Source organism: Talpa europaea (genome assembly GCF_964194135.1).
Source record: "Talpa europaea genome assembly, chromosome: 12".
NCBI classification, from domain to species: domain Eukaryota; kingdom Metazoa; phylum Chordata; class Mammalia; order Eulipotyphla; family Talpidae; genus Talpa; species Talpa europaea.
The window spans coordinates 69,678,314-69,693,487 of record NC_140079.1 but is presented as its reverse complement, the minus strand read 5'-3'; the positions used below and the strand labels follow the sequence as shown (position 1 = coordinate 69,693,487).

Genomic DNA, 15,174 nt, shown 5'->3' with positions numbered 1-15,174 from the left:
TTTTCTCTTAATTTTAAAATTATGCTTTTCTATTGCATACTTCTCACATCCAACTGTGCTTACTGTTTGTTTCCTTGGTTAATATGAAATTTCAAGAGACAGTCTATTACTCCCATGTAAACACTAACCACAATGTAGCTAGTATAGTTGGTCTTTTTTTTTTTTTTTAAGATTTATTTATGGGGCCTCCCCTGGTGGCGCAGTGGTTGAACGCTGGGCTGAGAAGCTGCCCGCAGCATCTGCAGCGCCGGTTCTATCCCCAACTGCCTGTGAGGGTCCCACATGGCACGCAGACCTCTCCTGCCACACCCGCTGCTCCCCTCAGCAGTGTATTTCGTCAGTCTGACTGTTCTGCTCTTTGCTCTGACTCTGGTGAATTCTCTCACCCTCCTGTGCTTCTGACTGTACCCAGTGCTTGTATGTATAAGTAAGTAAGTAAGTAAGTAAGTAAATAAATAAATAAATAAAATTTTAAAAAAGATTTATTTATGTATGCATACAAGAACTGGGGTATAGGCCAGAGGTGTGGGGGGGTGAGTGGGTTCACAGAGCAGGGAACAGAACAGGCAGACTGACTGAAATACACTGCTGAGGGGAGAGGCAGGAGAGGTCGGCTGCTCCATGTGGGTTGCTCCCTGGCCGGCTGGGGATTGAACTCACGCTGCAGAGGTTGGTGATGGACAGCTTCACAGTACCATGCTTAACCCCTTGCGCCACCAAGGAGGCCCATAGCTGGTATAGTTGTATTAGCAGATAAAATAGACTTTCAAGGAAGAAAGAACATCAGCAATAAGGCGTGACATAATGAGAAAAGGATTGTTCAGGAGAAAACATAACAATTATAATTTTTTTAATTTTTCACATCTAGTAACATGGTCTCCAACTATATAAAGTAAAAATGACATAACTACAAGAAATTGACAAATCAAATCCAAATCATAGTGGATTTAAACACACCTCAGAAAGTAGCTGTCAGAACAAGCAGACCAAAAATAAAACCAGTAGAGATATAAATTTGAACAAAATAAACTGGGTCCAAATACTGTAGAATATACTCTTAACAAGTATTCATGGGATATTTACAAAAATTGACCATGTACTTGGTCATAAAGCAAATCTCAGCTGAGTTTAATGACTCAAATCATACAATGTATAAGTTTTCTAGCCACAGTGGTGGTTAAATTCGTTTGTCCACTTTGTAAAAATTAAAGATGAGCACTTACGATGTCTGACTCTATTAAATATTTGTAACATTGTTAGGGGGAAAAGGATGTCCTAAAGTTAATTCCATACAGGCTTTGTGGACTCCACCCCCACCCCAGGCCCACAGCCAGGCAACCCATTCAATATCAGGACTGCCCTATAACAACATGACATACTTTTTCACTGCCATTTAGTTTCCCTTACACCCACTTGCAGTATCTATGTTCTTTTTGTTTCCTCCTTGTGTTTACTGTTCATACAATGTTTATTCACCTTTTTCTATTTGATGTTCATACTATATTCATACTATATACACTGCTAAAGGCCTATCCTATTATGTGGCAAGTACTTTATATATGTTATTGCTTTATTTATTTATTTATAAAAAATTATTTATTTATTGAAAAAAACTTTTTTTTTTTTAGATTTATTTATTTATTTATTTATACAAGCACTGGGTACAGTCAGAAGCACAGGAGGGTGAGAGAATTCACCAGAGCCAGAGCGGGGAGCAGAGCAGGCAGAAGGACTGAAGTACACTGCTGAGAGGAGCAGCGGGCAGCAGGAGAGGTCTGCGCGCCATGTGGGACCCTCGCCCAGCGGCCAGGTATAGAACTGGCGCTGCAGAGGCTGCGGGCAGCTTTGCAGCCCAGCGCTCAACCGCTGTGCCACTAGGGGAGGCCCAAAATTTATTTATACATACAGAAGTGGGGTGTAGGCCAGAGGTACAGGGGGAGAGGTGGTGAGAGGATTCACCAGAGAGAGTGGGGAGCAGAACAGGCAGGTCTACTGTAATATACTGCTGAGGATAGCTCAAAGGTTGTGTCTTAACCCCTTGCACCACCAGGGAGGGCCCAGAACTCAGGCCTTACGGGTGATAGAGCTGAGACTTAACCCTTAGGCCACCAGGGAGGCCCTCCCCCCCCCCTTATCCCTTTAAACACAACAATCCAAAGAGATAAATCATTTTAACCCCCATTCTACAGATAAAGTGCTGTGATCACCAGGTAGCACTGTCAGAATTTGAACTCACAACTCAGATTCTTAGTCTTTAATTTTACTCTATATTTTTTTAAACATTTATTTTATTTATTTATGCATACAAGAACTGGAGTGTAGGTCAGATATGGGGGGGTGAAAGTATTCATCAGAGACAGAGTGGGAACAGAATAGGCGGATCTACTGAAATACACTGCTGAGGGGAGCAGCGTGTAATACAGGCGAGGTCTGCTGCGCCATGTGGGTTAGCTCCCTGGCTGGGGATTGAACTTGTGCTACAGTGGCTGTGGATAGTGTCACAGTGCTGAGACTTAACTCCTTCCGCCACTGGGGAGGCCCCCAATTTTCCTCTTTAACAACATGCTACCATACCTGAATATTGTTCCAAACTTTCTCCCCTTGCATTATTTTCCTCTTAACATTACTAAATATCTCAATAAGAATTCAACATCTGGGGACCTCCCTGATGGCGCAAGGGGTTAAGACACAATCTATGAAGCTACCTGCATCCACTGCAGCACATGTTCAATCCCTGGCCAGGGAGCTACCCACATGGTGCAGGGGACCTCTCCTGACTCACCTGCTGCTCCCCTCAGCAATGTATTTCAGTCAATCTGCCTGTTCTGTTCCCCACTCTGTCTCTGGTGAATCTTCTCACCCCTGTACCTCTGGCCTGTACCCCAGCTCTTGTATGCACAAATAAATAAATCTTCAAAAAAAAGAAAAAGAAAAAAAGACTCAACATCTACCAAGTATCTCCTACATGCCAGGTTTTGGTTAAATTGTTGGTCATACAACAATGAAAGAAACAGACCCTCCCCCTTAAAGTGCTAAGTCTAAAGGGGAAGAACCAAGCAAGCATGATACAGCATGGTAAGTGCTACAGGAGAGGTGTGCACAGCTCTCCCACTGCTCTGCATGTTGTTCTTGGTATTCAGCTACATAATTTATCTGGTTATTTTTCTCTCTTCTGTTTCAATTTAAAAGCCCCCTAAGGGGCCTCCCCGGTGGCGCAGCGGTTGAGCACTGGGTTGCGAAGCTACCTGCGGCCTCTGCGGCGCCGGTTCGATCCCCGGCTGCTCCCCGGCCACCGGAGGAGGGTCCCACATGGTGTGCAGACCTCTCCTGCCGCCCGCTGCTCCCCTCAGCAGTGTACTTCGGTCCTTCTGCCTGCTCTGCTCCCTGCTCTGGCTCTGGTGAATTCTCTCACCCTCCCGCGCTTCTGACTGTACCCAGTGCATGTATAAACCAAACAAACAAACAAATAATAAATAAATAAGACATGCCTCTAGAAAATTAAAAAAAAAAAAAATTAAAAAATAAAAATAAAAATAAAAGCCCCCTAAGGCCTCCCTGGTGGCACAAGGGGTTAAGACACAACCTATGAACCTTTCCGCAGCCACTGCAGCACAAGTTTAATCCCCAGCCAGGGAGCTACCCACATGGTGCAGCAGAGCTCTCCTGACTCACCCACTGCTCCCCTCAGCAGTGTATTTCAGTCAATCTGCCTGTTCTGTTTCTCACTCTGTCTCCAGTGAATCCTCTCACCCCCCACATCTGTGGCCTGTACCCCAGTTCTTGTATGCATAAATAAATCTTAAAAACAAAAAAAAAAAGCCCTCTACATGAGGACAAGTGTTCTGCCAGAAACATTCTTCTAATTCTTGTGAAATTCAGAGTGGTACAAGAGACTGGAAACTCCCCAAACAGGGTAAATGGCAAGTAAAGCCAGGATGAGGAAGGAGGAGTGTGCATTTAGGTGGCTAGCAAACCCAGCTGGGAGCAGGCACTAAAAGATAAGTTTGGAAAGGCCCGGCAATGCCTAACATGGACTACAGATTGCTCAAAAGGAAAGAAGATTCTTTGTGCTGGAACCACGAGGCAACAAGGACCTATTGTAAATTATCAACTCTGGTTGATAAGATTAAAATGTTATTTTAAGATTACTCAATCAGCAATGTTTTAGAAAGGCTGAAATCAGAAGATTCTGAAAGTCAGAGGCGGGTGAGCCTCAACAAATACCTGAGAACTCTGGTTCCAGGCACTGGAGGGCTAGGCCAGTTCCTGCCTTGGAGGAGCTCACAACCAATAGAGAAAATTAACAAAAATGTAGTGTAGTAGCTATGATGACACAGGCATTGGTCAATACTACAAACCTGGGGAGATAAAGTACAGGGAGAAGGAGCTACTGTAGAAAAGAAAGGAAAGGACACAGAATGGTCAACATCAGTTCTTCAATTTCACTTGCCGAAATAGTTAGCTATGAGAAAATGAAAGAGAATGTTAGAGGGCAGATAAAGAGTTGGGACAACCTGTCTAGATTAGGAACCAAACAGCTAATGAAGGAGGAAGAGGAATGTTCTCTTAGCAGTGACAAACAAGAGGGCATGGTCATATAGTGGGCTAACTCAGTTTCCTTCCAGGATCCTCTATTAATCCTGTTCAACAAAACTGAAGACAGCAAACAGTGTAGGATGACAGGCCAGAAAGGAAGCTAGAAAATAATTTATGGTTGCCTAGAAAGGGATTCGGCATGGAATTGATGGAGAGGGGCCAAGGGAATTGTTGGGGATTTCAGTGTTCTCTATCTCGTATGGATGGTTGTAACCAGTGAACATACAATTGGCCAAACTCAAACCAAACACTTAAGAACTGTGCATTTTATTATAAAGTATATCACTATTTAAAAAAAGAAAATAAATGCTAACATGAAATTATAATACTTGAAGAGGGCAAGAAAATACTAGAACTGTTAAGACTCAAACAAAGATGGAAATAAGACACAAAAACAAATTTCCCAACCAGTCTGAGAACCAAAGGGATTTGGGTAAAGGGTAACTGACACCTCCCATTTACCAGAACCTGAAATAGACTCTTTAAGATTTATTTTATTTATTTATGCATACAAGTGCTAGGGTGTAGGCCAGAGGTGTGGGGGGTGAGAGGATTCACTAGAGAAAGTGGGGAGCAGAACAGGTGGATTGACTGAAAAACACGGCTGAATGGAGCAGCGGGCAAGACAGGAGAGGTCTGCTGTGACATATGTGGGTTAGTTCCCTGGCTGGGGATGAAACTTGTGCTGCAGTGGCTGCTGATAGCTTCATAGTGCTGAGACTTAACCCCTTGCACCACCAGGGAGACCCAGAACAGAGTCTTTTGTGTATGTCAGCTGTCATCTCCAGATCCACACTGTTCAACTAAGCCCAGATAGATATGATCTCCTGATCATCCCAGGAGAGAGTGGCCTAGCTGTTATGGAGAAGGTGGGGCCAGATGAATGGAAACATTATAGAGAGTTGCATAGACTGTGATCTAAACTATGTAGGAAAGCTGGGTACCATCAGAAGGTAGAAAGGAAGAGGAAAAGGAGGTGGGGCAAAGGCAAGGGATGCAGGAAATGTCTGTGAGAATTTCCTTAGATACTTGAAAAAACAGGAAATTCAGTCCATCTCTGACCCAACATTCTCTCCAAAAAAATTAAAGAATAATATATTTTAAAATCAAATTTAGTAAGTCAAAACTCTGCTGTTGAAGTTTTTAAAAGGTCTGGAAAAACAAGCATCCCACTGTGACCACATGAAAGGAATTTTACACCTACTGTTGAATTTTCCTTTGGAAAGCACCTTTTTTTAAAAGATTTATTTATGCATACAAAAGCTGGGGTATAGGCCAGAGACGCAGGGGGGTGAGAGGATTCACCAGAAATAGAGTGAGGAGCAGAACACAGTTATACTGACTGAAATACACTGCTGAGGGGAGCAGCGGGAGAGATAGGAGAGGTCTGCTTCACCATGTGGGTTGCTCCCTGGCTAGCTGGGGATCAAACTCATGCTAGAGACTGCGGATTGCTTCATAGTGTGGTGCTCAACTACTTTTGCCACCAGGGAGGCCCCATGTCTAAGTTTTTTATGCTACCAGTTATTCTGAGATGCATCCTAGGCTGAAAACAATTGTTCTAGGAGAAAGAATCCAGGACTGAATAGAGGTATAGATGAAGATCAGAAGTGTTTTCAGTTTACCTGATAAATTCAGTGCTTCCAATACTTTGATCAAAGGCTTTATTTGATACTTTCGTAAACACAACACTGTAAGGAACTGCCCAACCCAACACATCAGCCCATTCTTCACCATTAAGGGGGTGAGGCAAGATCAGGACGCCACCTTCCAACTGTCTTCTTTTTTTTTTTAAACATTTATTTATTTATGCATACAAGAACTGGGGTATAAGCCAGAGGTGCAGGGGGTGAGAGGATTCACCAGAGACAGAGTGGGGGCAGAAGGCAAGACAGGAGAGGTCTGCTGCACCATGTTGATTAGATCCCTGGGATCAAACTTATGCCATAATGGCTGGTGATAGCTTGAGAGCGCTGAGACTTCAACCCCTGCACCACCAGGGAGGCCCCAGTTAACCTTCTTTCTGCAACCATTCTCTGTAGGCCCCTGCATAGTTGCGAGCCCTGTGGAGACAAAGAAGGTGAGGGAAGGAAGACCTGGGAGACAGCCCCCAATCCCTCCCCAGCTAGCAAATCACCCTCCCCCATACCCTGCATATCCAAGGTTCTGGGCCAGCTGCGTGGCAAGGAAGCCCCGCTTGCCAATCTGACAGAAGAAAATGAGATTCTCCTCTTCCAGCCTTGGTTTCTCAGCAGAGTACAAAGCCTGAAAAGCAGCTGGCTCCATCTGCAGGGCACTTTCCAGCTCAGACACTGAAGGAGGAGTCAAGAGGGTAGGGATAGGGATGGCCCTCTAGGGTTCAGAGACTGGGTCTGGAAGGACGCCTGAAGGTCGAACAAGTCTCCAGGGGCCCCTAAACAACACCTGATGGCCAACATCCCGAGCTCAAGAAGATCCTGCTGTCCCATGGGAAATCAGCCAAACAACCTTAGATCGGATACACTTCCCGAGTTACGAGGAAGGACAGACTCAGGCATCCAGCCCCAGGGCGGAGAGAGCTGGGCGGCCCCCTCCCAGCCTGTTATCCCCTCAAACAGGAAGGGCAAGTTCTAAGGCCAAGGTCCACCTCCAGTCAGCAATCCCAGAAAACTAAGAGGTAGTGAAGGGAATGCAGGACCGACCCCCCCACCCCCAACACCCTACATGAAGTCCTATTGGCTAAGACCCTCTAGAGCCTTCTACTTCACCGGGCGCCCCAGTCCAGCCCATACCCGGAATGTTGAGCGCACTGGGGATGGTCCCCGCGGCAGCCTCCTCCCGGGACCTCACATCGATGAGCCGGGCCTGGCCCGCGGCCAGGAGCGAACGCAGTTCGGGGAGCGAGACAGTGGGCACTGAGGTGGGAGCATGTTAGCAGCGACAGGCGTCTCCCCCTCCCCCGGCAGCACCCAGCCAATGAGGGTGTGCACTGGGGTCTTCCAACCACGCCCTCGACCCTCCCACTGCAAGCACCACCCGGGAGCACACTCAGGACCGGACGAGCCCTCCGGACCCCCGCACGCGCCTCCCCCCCTAGGATGCCGGAGGCACATGCAGGACCGGACGAGTCCTCAGTTCGCCCCCATATGCGCGATCACCCGGAGGTTCCCGCCGCACCCCGGGGGCACACGCAGCGCAGGTACCTCTAGCCATGGTGCGCGCGGCGCCGGCGAGTCGCTGGAGGGTGACCCGGCCAGCCGGTGGGGCGCCCGCGGCATCTCGCCCGCGCTCCTCCGGGCCGGAACCGGAAGCGCAGGGACAGCCTCCCGCCCCGCCCCGCCCCGCCCCTGCAGCACCTGCACAGGGTGCCCAGACTCCAGCCCGCCGCAGATATCCTAGTGATTGTGGGCTGGGGCGGGTACACATGGGTCCCGCCCAGGTGCCAGGGCTTAGTGTTCAGGTGCAGCGCTAGGACTACAGATAACTTTAGGGGCAGTACCTGAGCCTGGCCCAGCCGTTACTGGTCAAAGAGCAATGTGACCCTCCCTTGTGCCATGGGCCCCACAAAAAGAGGAAAACCAGGAAACAACTGTGGCTCTGAACATTTTATCTTAAAAAAGAAAGAAAGGAAAAAAACCTCCCCACAGGCGGACGGCCCGGAGTGGGCCTGTTCTCCCTGGTTCCAGAGACCATGAGACTTCCTCATAGGCCTTAGCTGTGTGCAGGCCAATCTCCTCTTCCTGGGAAGCAGCCACTGCTAAGCATCCTATCCCCAAGTTTCTCTAAAGCCTATTGCCCAGAGTCCTCAGGTGCCCATCTGAGTTCCAGGGACAGGAAGAACCAGTGGAATTGCCAGAGTCCTGGGGCAAATCAGAGCAGAGCTTGTCAGCCGAGTCTCTGCTGGCTCTGTTAGCAAGCACAGGGCCAGCCCCGCTGTGCCCAGCATCCAGAATGGAGGCAGCACATGCACTGTGCAAGAGAGACAGAGGGGCCCAGGGGCTGCATGGTGGCTTGGTGAGGCTGTCCCTGCATGTCCAAAAGTGTCCCTGTTTCACACCCCTGAAAGCCTCTTTATCTCAGGGCCTCTGTCCAAAGCCACACCTCTGAACACCCCCAGTCCCAACCCAGAGGTGGGCAGTGAAGGAAAAGGGCATGGGTTAGCCTGCTGCTCCTAGGCTCTGCAGTTCTCAAAAGGGCTGGAGGGTCCAAAGCCCTGAACCCCCAGTTAGTTGCTGTCATTCTTGATGACGACCTCGACTCCATGGTGCCGTAACTGAGCTCGCAGCAGCAGGTTCTTGTTTTTAAGATCTTCCACCTGACACAGGAAGGAGGCAGTAAGGGGAGTGGGTGTGAAAGCTGGCACTCCAAGTCCCTCACTTATTCAGACATCTCCCAGGAAGGGACAAAGATGGGAACAAAGTAGGGAGGCCCACACTGGCTCAGTGGCTCCAGGGTCGAGGAGGGTGATCCTGGGGACAGGGGTCTGACCTGCTGGCGAAGTACATCGTTGTCCAACTGTAGCTGGTCAAACCCCTGCAGCTCCTCAGACAAGCGGTGGTTGCTCTGCCGAAGCTCCTGGATGTAATCACAGGCTTTGGATAGAATCCCACCTTTACTCTGCAAGAAGAAGCCCATCAAAATGAGTACATGATGCCAGCTATGGGATTTTCGTCCCAAAACACCCTCACACTTTGGACCTCATTTTCCCCTGAGGGTGTTGGTACGATAGCTCCCAGGGATACAGATATTGCAGAGAGAGAAGAAAAGGAAAGCCATGTGTGCCCATTCTCCACCATGTCTGGAAACAATACCAGGAGACAAAATTCAGGCATCCTGCCCACTACCAGTGTCTTTCCATGACCTGGCCAGACTTGGTGCTCTCCATGGAGCAATCTGGGATGATCTTGGACAACTGCACAATCCAGTTGTTAATCTTGTCTCGGCGGCGACGCTCCACTGTGAGGGAAAGAGGGACAAGGTGACTCAGAGAGCGTTCACCACAGGCCTCAGGGCACAATTACCTGACCTTGCCCCAGCATGACAGCTGTCCCCAGTCCCACTAGACTCTCCTAGCTTCACAGCTGGATCCTACCTACCTTCATTATGCTGAGCCCTGCGTTTCTCATCCCGTGTCGTCCTGGGAGCTTCTGACTTCCTGACAACAGAGAGGGGGTAGTCAGAATTAGCATGAGACTGGAGTTAAGGAGTAAAGAATCACATAAGATTCAACAAATATCCAGACCACTTGGGGTAACTGAGAAGAAATTAGGTTACTCACGGCGAGTAAGGATGGGTCCTGGGGGCAATGGAACGCTGGCTCCCTCCCTGCAACACTTCCTGTGGTGACATCATCACAAAGAACTGACCTGTGAAGAGGCAGGGCCTATCAGGCCATGGGACCAGGAACCTTCTCAAGCTTCAAAGCCAAGCCATGGGTACCCTTCTTTAGAAGTACAGGTTTCTTCCTGCTAGACCGCCAGTCCCAGATTCATGGCCTGCCCAGGTCTTAGTTTGTTAAGGGATTATGAGCATATCCCACCCCCTCACAAGGTATCTCACCAGTACCGGGAGGGGTCGCCTGCCCCAGCAATGCCTCTGAGCCCTGGGTAGTAACAACAGCGGCCGTACTCCCCGATGTGGCGCCCCCTGCCCCGTCTCCCACCGCAGTGCTGGGGAAGTAAGTATAGTGCGTCTCAGCAGCTGTCCCCTCCGTATCCACTGCATCATCACTGGTGAAGGCACCCTGGATCACTGCCTGGGAAGGGAGCAAGAGAACAGAATCCAGTGACATTCAGATGCTTTCCAATGAACTGCGCTGCAGCTTCTGTTCTTTGGGGAAGGGAGAGAGAAACATCTAGAAAGGAAGAAACTAGTGTCTGGGAACAGGCAGCCCTCGATGCCTCCCAAGCCCTAGCCACCCCCCAACCTGTTGGTTCCCTTTTTTATCTTATAACTCAGTTCTCTAGTGTCCCCCAACCCACACCTGTGTACCTGGGTCATAGACTGAGTGGCGGGGTAGCCACTGATGGCGCCAGTGCCCTCAGTCTGGCCATCCAGCTGCCCCTCGGACACCTGGATCACCCTGTACATCACCTAGATGGGGAAGGAAGAGAGAGGACGGGCAGAGAAAAATAACAGAGTAAGTACAGAGGCTCCCATGACTCCTCATAAAGATTATCTTAGATAGGGCCTCCAAACAAGACAGATACAGCTATTCTCCTGACAGAGGTTTTAGAATAGCTTTCCCCAGAGGTTTTAGAATAGCCCCAACCCATTACCAATCTCTACCCCAAAGCTTATATCCCAACACCCTCCCCCCAAACAGTCCACACTGATATCACATCCTCCAAGTCAGGTCTCCCCACAACAAATTCCATCACCTCCCTCAATCCCAACCCCAGATAAACCTGTAGCCACCTGGCCCCCTCCCTTACCTGGCCCCCATTCTCAGTTCTGAAGACGTACTTGACGTTGGGATCAGGGAAGGTGGCAGCGGACTGGATGCTGGCAATCGCCACACTGGTGGGGTCCTCCCCAGTTGCCACTGCACCTGAATTACAAGAGCCAAGGAAAAGGCTGTACATTCCTGCCTGTCACCCTGGGTTCCACTTGCAAGTCATTTAGAAGGCAAAAGGTGCATAGGAGATAGAATGGGGGACAGGTAGGGAAGGGGGGTATATTAGTCTCAGTTCAGTTTCTACACTCACCTTCCTGAATCTGAACTGTCCCCTCTTCAGTTTCGGCTGTCTTCTGCTGCCTGTTTGTGAAGGGACAAAAGGGAAAATAAGGGAAGAAGAATAAATTAAGAGGTCATTGGCCCTTAACATGTGGCTCCCAAACTCAATGGCCTTCCCCACAAACTCTAGGTTAGGTTAAAGTGACAGCAGCTAGTACTTACTACAGAAGTAGGCCATGAGCTGAAATTGAAGCAGGAACCATCTAATTTAATACTAAGAAGGGCACTAAGAGATAGATTAATACTACCTGTACTTTATAAATGGGGAAATCACACTGCTTGTAACTGGACCTGACTCCAGGGCCAGTACTCTGAGACATCTGCATTCTCTCAGGAATCCCTCCACATCCCAGACCCCACCTCTTCTTCACTCACCCCTTCATCTCTCTGTAAGGGGGCGCATCCGAGGATCTGGTCCTGCTTTGGGGATCTTCAGATCTCCTGTTCCACAGGCCTGAGTGCTAAGTCCTGATAAAAATCAAGGAGCTTGTATTAAGTCACGAAAACTGAACAGCCTCCTCTTTCCAAAACCAAGGCTCTGTGATGACACAACCCAGACATTGAAAGGGACCACCCACTTCATTCTCACACCAATGGGACTCCAGTGATTGAAAAAGCAAATTTACAAAGTATTTCTCAACCCTCACCTCTCCCCCTTATATAAGTGGGATGATACTGGAAGACTGAAACAATGTATTTCTGGATGGATTACTCTTAAAGCTACTAAAATGTATCAGGACAGGGAATTAGGAAGGGCCACCATTATCAAAAAACACAGGGTCATGAGCACAAAGCTTCCCAGCCACATACTGTGCACCAAGAAATTTCTGTTCTGTCATCTAGGAAGGGGAAACTTGAAACCCAATGCTATGGGAAAACCCTCAACCATAAAGAACAGAGCTGGCCCTTGCACCCCATACCACTGACAAGGCTCTTGTTTGGAGGTGTCTAGCTTTATGTAATGTGTTAAGATTCTAAGTTCAAGTGCATTATCTTCAAGGCTTTTCCATTTTATTTATCAAGCCTTCCTGTAGAAAAACACAGTTGCTAAAATGTTGCCATGATCACTCCAAATCAGCTGAGCCTCAACAAGAAGGGAAAAACCAGGTCTCCCTGGTGGCCTAAGGGTTAAGTCTCAGGGCTACCACTGCCTACCACAGGCAGAGTTCCATTCCTGAGTTCCATGCCCCTGAGTTCCATGCCCCACCAGGGAGCTAACCCGACATGGCTCAGCAGACCTCTCCTGTCTCCGCTGCTCCCCTTAGCAGTGTATTTCAGTGGCTCCACCTGTTCTTCTCCCCACTCTATTTCTGGTGCATTCTCTCATCCCTCCCCCCTGCACCTCTGGCCTACACCCGAGTTCTAGCAAAAATAAGTACAATCAAAATCTTATAATAAAGGAATAATTCTTTTAAAAAAAAAAAAAAAAGAAGAAGAAGAAGAAGTAGAAGAAGGGGAAAATCTCCAGGCTCAGGGTTCTAAGGGAGAAGAGAGAATATGGGAGAAATACATTGCCCTAGGACCTAGCACCCCCACACCTATCCGGAGAGCAGGAAAAACAAAAGGCTGAGCAGAAAGATACCTCCAGAAAGAAACAACACAAAACAATAAAATAATCCCGTCGCAAAAGGGTTGGGATTTTTGTAAGCTCTCCACCCATAGGTCCCCCAAACCTTTCCTCTCAAGGAAAAACGAGCCTTGTAAAGCCCATTTTTACGTAAAGTGTTAACCCCCAACACCTACCCCCCGCGCCAAAAATAAAAAGGAACTGAAAGTGAAACTACGCAGAGGAAGTAGCGCCGCAAGAAGAAAGATCCCAGTCCCTAAGGGGAAGTAGAAGCAGACTACTGTTTCGGGACCACCTATCTCCTCCCAATCCGCAAAACTGAGGAGGGAGTGAGCGCTCCCCCGACCTTGCAGCGGGCTGCAGGGGGAGGCAGTGACGCTAGCACGGGGCGCAGGAGGCGGCTCGATCGCCCACAGCTGTCAGGCGCGGCGCCCCCGAGGGCACCTAGCAGCGGGGTCAGACGACCTAGTCCAGCCTTAGCTGGCCCTCCGGAAGCCTTTCCTGAGTTTTAGGCTATGCGATGCCGACACCGGGCTAGGACACGGCATGCTCAGGCCAGGAGGGCCCAGAGAGAACACTGGCTAAGTCTGGATACAAAAGGAAAAAAACCCAAGCCCCGAAAGAAAGTCGGGCGCCTGGAGCTCCCCCAGAACGCGGCGTCGCCTCTCAGGGCACCCTCCAGCCCAAAGCGGGAGCCCAGCCCCAGGCGCAGGGACCGCCAGCTCGCCGCGCGCAGAGAAGGCAGGGGGCGCGGGGGGCCGGGCCCCGGAGGCGGGGGGCGCAGGGGTCTGGATCGCAGGAGGCAAGGGGCGCGGTGGCTCGGAACGCAGGAGGCGGGGTGCGGAGGCCCTGGGTGGCAGAAAGCAAGAATCGGGGGGCGCGAGGGCTAGCAGCAGGCAGGGGCACAGGGACCCCAGCAGTCGCGGGCGGCGCAGGGAGGGCTTGGGGTGCGTTCGGCCCACAAAGGGGGCCCGAGATAAAGAAGCTGGCGCGGCCCCCTCCCTCAAAACAAAGGCGTGTTCTCGGGACCTCCTAGACTACAAAACCACGGCTGGCCGCCCTGCCAGCCCTCCCGCCCAAGTCTCCACACCCCGCCCGGCCCCACACCCACCGGCCTCGGTTGCCTCGCTCGCCGATCTCCCCCGACAGTGTGCTAGGTCTCCGGACCGGGGTCTCTCCATGGGCAGCTGCTCATGCGCACTGCCTGCCCACTGCCATGTTAGTGAGGGGCGGAAGTTCTCCCAGACGCGGCCCGCCCCCCGCGTCTTTGTGCCGCCCACTTCCGGTCGCGACATCTTGTTGCGGGCTGAAAGGGGCGGACGTAGTCGGGGTTCGCTAGCTCACGGGTCCCGCTGAATCGCGGGAGAAGTACGGCAGGAGCAGGAGGGGAGCTTGTGCTACTGGATAGGGTGTTTTTAGTTCCAGGAGAAGTGGGAGAGAGTCCAGCTTCCATGCAGGGAGGGACTTAGGTCGAAGGCGCCATCTTTAACAAGGGCCATTTGGACGCCATCTTGGATCAGGACACCTTTTGAAGAGCCTCACACTAGTGATTAGCATAGATCTGCGCATGTATGGCTTTGGACATGCCTCTGTGTTAGCGTCAGCGGTCACTAACCAAAATACCTTTAAGGCTACCAACTTCTGTGAGCGGGACCTTGACTCCAGTCTTAGGACTTACCCTTAATGGATTTGGAGAAATGAGGTGTAATGGAGAATTCGGTCTCTGGGGCCAGACAAACCCAGTTTGCTATCCTACTTCTGTTATAGAGCAACCCCGATATTAAAACGGGTTCCTGGCTGTGGGTCCTCACCCGCGCGCTTTAAAGGGACTTATGAAAACTCTACTACACACACACACACACAAAAGGTTAATAAAAGGTTTATTTACAAGAGAAAAGGAAATAAGGAAAATGTACAACTCAGGGGGAAAAAATAGGGAAATAAAGTCTTTAATGCGTCCTACCCGATCCGACGACCTGGAAACCCAAAAAGCACTCTCAGACGCAGCCTCTGCAGCGCCAGTTCGATCCCTGGCTGCTCCCCGGTCACAGGAGGAGGGTCCCACATGGTGCGCGCAGACCTCTCCTGCCGCCTGCTGCTCCCCTCAGCAGTGTACTTCGGTCCTTCTGCCTGCTCTGCACCCCCCCATCTGGCTCTAGTGAATTCTCTCACCCTCCCACGCTTCTGAATGTACCCAGTGCTTGTATAAATAAATAAATAAATCTTTAAAAAAAAAAAAAAAAAGCACTCTCAGAGCTGGCCAGACGCTGCGAGCTGGCGGAGAGCCAAAATGGGG

General features: G+C 49.9%; 2 protein-coding genes across 2 annotated transcripts; both read right to left on the bottom strand.

Moving 5' to 3' along the window:
- Positions 1-6,598: 6,598 nt before the first annotated feature.
- Positions 6,599-7,788, bottom strand: TSTD1 (thiosulfate sulfurtransferase like domain containing 1; the record flags this gene model as incomplete). Its single annotated transcript, XM_084250090.1, has 4 exons — positions 6,599-6,659; positions 6,746-6,908; positions 7,368-7,490; positions 7,779-7,788. 4 exons carry the CDS (start codon positions 7,786-7,788, stop codon positions 6,608-6,610), a joined length of 348 nt encoding a protein of 115 aa, XP_084106216.1. The 3' UTR covers positions 6,599-6,607.
- A 905-nt stretch (positions 7,789-8,693) lies between these two features.
- USF1 (upstream transcription factor 1) lies at positions 8,694-10,665 on the bottom strand (the record flags this gene model as incomplete). The annotated part of the gene is made up of 7 exons (XM_084249171.1): positions 8,694-8,890; positions 9,064-9,192; positions 9,437-9,531; positions 9,672-9,730; positions 9,854-9,941; positions 10,135-10,330; positions 10,567-10,665. 7 exons carry the CDS (start codon positions 10,663-10,665, stop codon positions 8,801-8,803), a joined length of 756 nt encoding a protein of 251 aa, XP_084105297.1. The 3' UTR covers positions 8,694-8,800.
- Positions 10,666-15,174: the final 4,509 nt, after the last annotated feature.